Here is an 8,209-nt window from a genome sequence, read left to right as displayed (position 1 = left end):
ACAGATCCTCACAATAATTCTCAGATTGTGACTTACCTCAACCTCATGTGAGGGAGGCACCGCATACCTACCTAGCTACGATTGGGGGCAAAGGACCGCCGGCCCAGTGGGGGGGGGGCCGGCGGTCCCCTGCCTCCAATCGTACTTAGCTAGGTATGTGGCGCCTCTCGAGCAGAAGCTCATGATGTTATGCATTGTATGAAAATAACTGAAATAGACTCCATTTTCCTACATGAGAAAATTTCTAAATCTTCTTGTGATAAAAGCACACCCCCAATGAGACGTGATCGTGAATGAACCCAAGCAATGGGATCAGCAGCAAAGAACTAGGACACATTTTTCGTGATGCTCGTGATATGTCCAATGGATCCAAGTTTAGAGCCCCATCACACCTAGCGCTTGGAGGGGCTCTATGCTCTCTAAGCTCGTCACTGTCTGGTCTCATCGAGGATTTTCAGCGCCTACAACGGCTCGATGCATCCCCTGTAAACCCTGCAAAAGTTGGCTCAAAGTAAAATCCCGGTTAAATTTTGAGCTTGCCTATAAGAAAACCGGGAAATTTACACAACTTTTTAGTGTAATTACGGGCAGTAGCTTCAAATTTTGATCTTGAGAATTTCAAGTTTGCCCTTATTTTCACCGGCTAGGGAAAATATAGTTTTCTAGTCCTAATCCCCCCTCCCTCCCTCCCTCCCTCCAAGCTCCCTCAAAGAATACTTACAGTAAGGATCGCCTTGATATCAGAGTCTGATATTTGGGCATTATTCACTTCAGATTCTGACAAGAGGATATCAAGAAAATCAACATCAGTCTCATGGCTCTGCCCGCGTCGCATGCGGCGGCGTCCATCGATGACCTCTTGCCAAATCGTATGCATCTTCTTGGCGACTGCCTTGCTCTTCCTGCCACAGCCCTGCAAGTCCATCCATGCCAACCAGGGAATGTAGTCCCCCACGTTGAAAACGCCCAACAGCCGAATAGACTCCAGCATCAGCTTCACCAAATTGTAGGCTGGGTCTGCTTGCGATTCAATGGCCACTTCCTCGAGCTTCTTGCCTATTGCCATCCTCGAGATTATGCTTAAGGAAGTAGCAAAACCCATCTCCCTCACATGCACCTTGTCCGGCGCATGGGCGATGGTGCAAAGCATCGCGCGCACTTCGTCAGCAATCATGGGACGGAAGCCTTCGAGGCGCTTGTTCCCAAAGAGACCCATGGCGCAAATCCTGCGAACCAGCTTCCAATAGGGGCCGGGTTGTGAGAAGAGAACATCTCTCATACCGAAAAGATGCATGGCAACTTGAAGCTGGGGGCGCCAGGCGAAGATCTGATCATGTTTCTGCAAGATGAGGCGGGCCATAGCGGGCGACGAGGCGACGACGACGGGGACTGAGCCCAAGCGGAGGTAAATGAGGGGCCCATAGCGCTTGCTGAGGTCTGTGAGGAGTATGTGACGGGCGGAGCTTAGCAAGTGGAGGTGGCCAAGAAGGGGAAGGGCGGGGGGGCCAGGAGGAAGGCGAAGGCGAGGTTTTCTGAGGAGGAGGATGGCGGGCAGAAGAAGACAGATGAGGAGGGTGGGAAGCAGGAGAACGAAGAAGAGGAGTGGAGAGGAGTAGCTGTGGTTGCGCTCAATCGCCATGGCCGTAGTAGCCATGCAATGGCTGGAAGGAGGAAATTTATGCTTTCGTTCTATTAACCTCAACAGCGTCTTAAATATCAGTATTAATAAGCTAACGTCCTCGTGCCAGACCTGTGACGTAGAGATGCCTCTCCTCCACCTTGATCCTACTCTCCCCTTTTCACCGCGAAAAAGAAAGAGAGTGTCTACAGTCGTCCTACCTGCAAGCACGCGCACATACACAGAGAGCTGCGCTATGGGTGTGAGAGAGAGAGAGGGAGAGAGAGCATGTAACTCACGACACATAGACAAAGGGAAAGAGAGGGGCATGCCCTGCATGTGGTCTGACCCTCTTCCCTCCCTCACCCTTCACTAGGAGCGAATTTTTTATTTTCTAGGATTGGGTACCCATACTACTACTACTTACTTAGTCAAACGAAAACAAGGCCCGGGACATTAATCAACAACATTTTTCCAATGGTCTAGATCTGCACCCATAAACCCACCCTTCACTAACGACTCCTTACTAAGTCCACAAAGTGTAACAATAAACTATTTAAACTACAATAGATTCTAAAAACAGCATAAATAATGTTTTAAAAATCACTTGAAAACATTAAAAAATTGGGAATAAAAAAAGATTGAGGTGTCCCAATATATTCATTGGTCCTCTTTAAAAAAGAGGCATACAAATCTCAGCACCTCTCACGAAGATCTTAAAGAAATAATAAAAAAGAAAGTTTTTTTTGCCATGTGACGTGACACGTAGTTCTTAAGTTTTATCCAATGGTCCATAACCGCACAAAAAAAATAGAACCTTTTACTAAGGACTCATTATCTAAGTCCAAAAATTGAAAGGTGCAATCTATTGAAACTCAATTTGCTTTGATTGCACATTCCATGGTGTCACTCAACCCTCATCAATGAAAAACTAGGGTAAAAGACCCATATTAAGAACACTAGTACAATGGCGCCGCCTCCAGTGGCGGGGTCGCCTCTAGCGATGCAAAATTGTTAGGGGAATAAAGTGCACAATCAATGAGAATCCCAACCAATGTCCCAATGGCATATACCGTATCGCACGCGCACACATACACGCAGAGAGAGAGAGAGAGAGAGAGAGAGAGAGAGAGAGAGAGAGGTCCCCTTGAGCACATCATGAAATTCTCACATTTCATGAAGAACATGTACGCACATGGATTGAGATGCACATTTATGAAAAATGAATTTAAAGAGTCGGTCTCTGTGGATATCATATTATGCATTATATTAGTAAGATACTAAAGCAAAGTATACTAAAGTAAAGTTATTGCTCTCCTACTATACTGAAAATATCATAAAAGCATCAACTCAATATGTTAGGATTACACTTGTCCCAGCCCTTTTGACTTAGGAAAATAACACAAACAGGAAAATGAACATTGAGGAGTGAGAAGGAGAGAAAGGAGACTATGACGCACATGTGCAAACTCTAAACAATTATTTCCATAGACTTTTGAATGTAGCTGCCCTTCTTTCAGCTGCCAATATCCTTTGTCTACATGGCTAGTGCCACTATATCATAGCATTTTACATTTGTGTGAGGTAGAAGCACTAACGATGCATGCACTATGATATAGTGGCTTGTGGCACACAACGTTCTGCATTTGTGCGAGGTAAAAGCACAACCTATTTATGCTTATGGGCAACTATACTTGTTGTAGAATTTGCATTGCAGAGCACCATTTTGCAAGCTCCATTCCACACACGATATCTTAGTGAGTAACTGGTTACCCACGAACGACCAATATTGTCGTTGTTGATAGATCTTTACATAGATCTTACATTCCAAGGTTAGCACAAACATGAATTTAATCATAAGTTGCAAGTTGTGCTCACATTAAAATCACCATGAGACGTGTTGGCACACACACTTGTCTATTCCTTCACTTACATGGCCATTTGCTACTTTAAATGCTTTTGCAGACCATCATACAACATGTTTTCATTAGTTAGATTGCACAGAACAACCTTTTTGTATTTCACTATGTACTAAAATTTGGTATGTCTCATTTTGAAGCAGCATCTTCATGTTTGCTTTTACTTTAAAAAGATAACAATGGGCATGAGTGGTACTTGAGAATGGAAACACTTACATTTTCAGAAATTGATGACAAATCTAACTTGCAAGCCGAGCAGATTGTTTATACTTTGAAGCCTGTAAATAGTTTTGAAGAAAACAAATAATAATTCAATAATCAAGATTGGAGATCAATGCAATCGCATAAACATAAACAGAAGATGGGATGAGAGAGAGAGAGAGAGAGAGAGAGAGAGAGAGAGAGAGAGAGAGAGAGAGAGAGAGACAGAGATTATGAGAATGCAAGGGGGGAGGAGCTCAAACTGGTGAGCAGGGCACCTACCGCCGCAGTTCATGCATGAGCATCCTTGCTACTACGATCGCCATAGCCAACAGGAGATTCTTGATGATCACAAATGCTTGGTAGCAAGGCCTCTCTCTCTTGCACGCATCCGTTAGTGGTTTCTTTGGATCCTCAGTGCAAGATAGTTTCTGTTGAGATCCCGACTCCCTTAACTTGTGAGCACCAGAAAGAAGTCAAAAGGGGCCAGTGGACGACCATATTGTTGGGCCCGTGAAAGGTCTAGAGCTCTCAAATAGCATGTAAGTGTGAAGCTATAGGAAGCTCAAGTGTGCGCATTGGGAAAGGGAAAACATAGCCAAGCCCACTTACAATGTCATGGATGTCATGATCGAACTTGCTATTGAAGCTCTTGAGCTAAAGGTAGTTGTTATGAAACTGCCTGCAAGTCTCTTTCGGAGGAAGATCTTCCATGAATACTGCAAATTGGGATAGGGTTGTTGTGCGGGATGAGACCTTCCCTGACCCTTATCCTTCCTTCTCCACCGCCACTACCACACCCCTTGAATCCTCATCCTCCAACACCACCGTCTCCATCACAGTTTCGTAGGACAGACAACCGGCTCATCAAGAGGGGGCTCAGCCATCACAGCAACAAAACGAAGTGCATGTCAAATATTGCCAAAAGGAGAAGAATCTAAGGGACTAAAGATAAAGAGCCATGGTTTGGGAATGGAGGGGAGAAGAGGAAGGTGAGCATGAGAGCCATAGCTATGGATGTCCAGTTGATGCATAGACATGGCGATGGAGGCTGTCCTTGCATGCGTACTTCTCCCCCCTGGCCGTCCGTGCGCAGCTACGCACCACCTCGAATGCAACAATGCAGAGCTTCTTCCCACCTGGTACTCTCCCATCTTTGCACTACCTCGGCTAGTGTCTGCTCCTTCCATCTCTCTCTCTTTTCTTTGATGCTTTCCATACGCCCTATCGGCAGTGGTTAGTTAATGCACCTTACGGAGTGATTTTCCCTCTAGTCAGCTTGATCTTACGGAGTGATTTTCCCTCTCTTTGACCTCGGCATGCAAGCAATATGACGGGTGCCTCTTCTTCACCTACAATGAGCTGCATCTTTCCAAAAGCTAGTTGCAGTGCACATGAGAGGGCATGCGAGTTGCATCTTCTTCACCTGAAGCGCACGTGAGAGGGCCTGAAGGAATAGAAGAGGTGGGGGGCAGCCCGAGGGTTATTGTGATGGAGGCCGAGGACACCCGCAGATTGAGACCGGCAGTTGTGCACTAATTGTCCTCTCTCTCTCTCTCTCTCTCTCTCTCTCTCTCTCTCTCTCTCTCTCTCTCTCTCTCTCTCTCTCTCTCTCTCTGTGTCACGCATTGTGTCACCTGTGCTACCGGGTTTCAGACACCAGTGGCCGGATGAAGCTTGTAGCGCCACATGTCCGGGGGGAGGGGCCAGAATCCCTTCCCCCATTATACTTAGTATAGATTGAAAACGTTGGGCCAAAATCACGCTATACTGAAATTTTTTAGGTCGGAATGGTAGAGTATGTAGCTGTGGAGACTGAGATTTTAACCCTGATGATTTTTGGTGTTTCCCATTTACAAAATGTAGACCTTCTAAAGGTAAAAATCACACAAGTTTACTTCATGGATCTAGCTTGCTTACAATTGGCTAGGATTAAGTCTAAGACCTAGCTAGATTGACAAATTGGAATGTCAATTTCCTTATGATCCTTCTATATAAGGGCAAAGACTCGAAAGAGGACCCGTCGGGCAGGGGCTGCGGGGGGGTTAACAAGTCCTCGTTGGAGCAAAAATTTGAACGAAATTTATCCTATGACACACATAGTGTGGCAAGGTTTCACTTTTAGTGGTTAAACATTCTTTTCAAGTGAACAATTGATATATTCTTTAGGCGTTTGTCATTGGGTCTTTCATTTGACATCGTACACGATTTGCTTTTCCTTTTATTTCACAGTCTACTACTTGACAAATACCAATTTTTTTGCCATGTTTTTAAGGGCAAAGTAGTTAGACAAACACATTAAATATAAAGTATTCTTAATGGATTCAAAAAACAAAATCACTACCTACATAGTGCAAGGAGACTTTAAACTTTAAAGAGAAGAAAACTCTCAAGAGAAAGTAAAGGAGAAGACACAAATGCACTTGATCACCTCTTGTTATCTATCTATCTATACTATATATAAAGCAGCTTAAATTTTTCAAGGAAGGAGAGGAGAGACCCTCCATGTGTCATCCACTACTTCATTTCAAAGAAAACCTTAAAGAACACTTAATTTAAAATGCGAAAGTGAAAGGTAAGTAGTGACATGGTAAAAAATGAAAACACAGACTTCTGAGTTTGACAATGTAGAGTTTAAAAGTACTCTATCTATATTCATAAATATTTAGAGCCACTTAGTTTTACTCCAGCTCTGTGAAATGAAATTTGAAGCGTGACCACTCACTACATTTGTTTCTAAAATTACTTTTGTTTCTAAAAGCGATTTGAAGGGTGGGTTTACTTTGTGTGTTGAAGGTCATAAAGAACTCCTCTCCATGTATCGTCCAATGAACCTCCCTATGTAAGCCTTGTGATTATTTGACACCCCTTCTCTCAGGTGGGATCAATTGTCCCTATAAATTGGGGGTGGATGGATTAGTTTTGTATCGGTGGATGGTTGATTAATCCCCAAGTGATCACCATATGATCATAATTAAAGTGAACCCTAAGTAAACTCGATGTGAACATCAAGTGACCACCAAGTGATCCCTGTGCGAATCCCAATCAAGATACGATCACCTTGTGAACCCACCTATTTCAAAGTGATCATTGTGTGAATCCAACCGTCCCAAAGCGATCTCTAAGTGAACACCATGTGATCCTTACCCCGTCATTTTCGCTATATCATTTTACGTTCTCACCTCCATTTCAAGTGACACGCGATAGCTTAGTGGGAGAGTATAGACGTAGGTGGTGGTTTAAGTCATGGAGGCTCAATCCGATCGGAATCTTTCGATTCTTGATAATAAACGGACGGTCCACATCTTCCCAAGATCGTGGACCGTCGATCCCACCTGACAAGGAGGTGTCAAATAATCCTGAGACATTAGCAAGCTTGCACATACCTTCCATGTCGTGAATGATCACAGATCTTGGTGCTCAAAGCTTAGCAGTTGTACATACATGTTCATGTTTTGTTTGTATGTATGTGTGTTTGTGTATGAGAGACAGAGAGAGAAAGAGAGGGAGGGACCCATTGTCTCTATGTATGTGTGTGTGTGTGTGTGTGTGTGTGTGTGTGTATCAAAGACAGAATCAACATACCATCATTCACTCAAGTGCTGGAGCGTTGCACGGAGGCCTTCCACATTTACATTACATTAATGAAGTGCAACGAGCTTAATGATTTAGTGATGAGATTCTAGCGATTTATTGTGGATGTCATGCACGTATTGTGTGTGTGTGTGTGTGTGTGAGAGAGAGAGAGAGAGAGAGAGAGAGAGGAAGAGAGAGAGAGAGAGAGAGAGAGAGAGAGAGAGAGAGAGAGAGAGAGACGTTGTTGCTTGTAAGCTTTTGTGTGTGAGTGAGAGTGCTAAGAAATAGAAAATGGTCCATGCAATTCATCCACTGTGTCTGTGTGTGATATATATATATTTTTATTTATTTATTTTTATTTTTATTTTTTTATTTTTTTTATTTTGGTTAACCCTCACGCACATTCCTATCACCTATGACGGACATTGTATTATTTATTTGGTAGAGTCATGTATCGGGCTTGTTGGTCCAATAGGAAAAGGGTAAGAGTGATCGTCGATGAGAGGCACACTCTAACTGGAACATTCAAGGGATTAGTTGGCTAAGCATGGGCGCCCAAGTATGAATGGGGCGAGCTCATATAAAAGTACTAAACCTTAAATTCACTTATTCTCTCATTTGTGCAATAGAAGAGTGCTCTTGCTCCATCTTCATCTTCTTCTTCTTCATCTCCTTGTGTGTATGTGTATACGTGAGAGAGAGAGAGAGAGTGCGATCGAGCATTGCGGCGGCACGACGGCGGTGAGGCAGTTGAGCGCGGCATAGCGGCGTCTCCCTCTTCTTGGCGACGAGGAATCCTCCACAACAAGAAGCGTAGAGCGGTGAGTGACACACCAACTCCATCTTTGAGCTTACTAGTTTAGGCTTGTTGTGTGCTTGGAGCCATTTGTGGCTC

General features: G+C 44.0%; 1 protein-coding gene across 1 annotated transcript in view; it reads right to left on the bottom strand.

Moving 5' to 3' along the window:
- Positions 1-1,801, bottom strand: part of LOC147437697 (cytochrome P450 71AU50-like) — a 3,027-nt gene extending 1,226 nt beyond the window's left edge. Inside the window, exon 1 of the mRNA XM_086485985.1 lies at positions 722-1,801. Within this exon, the coding sequence (XP_086342111.1) occupies positions 722-1,654 (933 nt within the window). The 5' untranslated portion in view covers positions 1,655-1,801. The remainder of the gene's footprint in view (positions 1-721) is intronic.
- Positions 1,802-8,209: the final 6,408 nt, after the last annotated feature.

This window comes from Adiantum capillus-veneris, chromosome 17, assembly GCF_014529385.1.
Source record: "Adiantum capillus-veneris isolate H3 chromosome 17, ASM1452938v2, whole genome shotgun sequence".
In the NCBI taxonomy this organism is placed as follows: domain Eukaryota; kingdom Viridiplantae; phylum Streptophyta; class Polypodiopsida; order Polypodiales; family Pteridaceae; genus Adiantum; species Adiantum capillus-veneris.
Note: the sequence above shows the minus strand (reverse complement) of the source record. Positions and strands in the feature narration are given on the sequence as shown.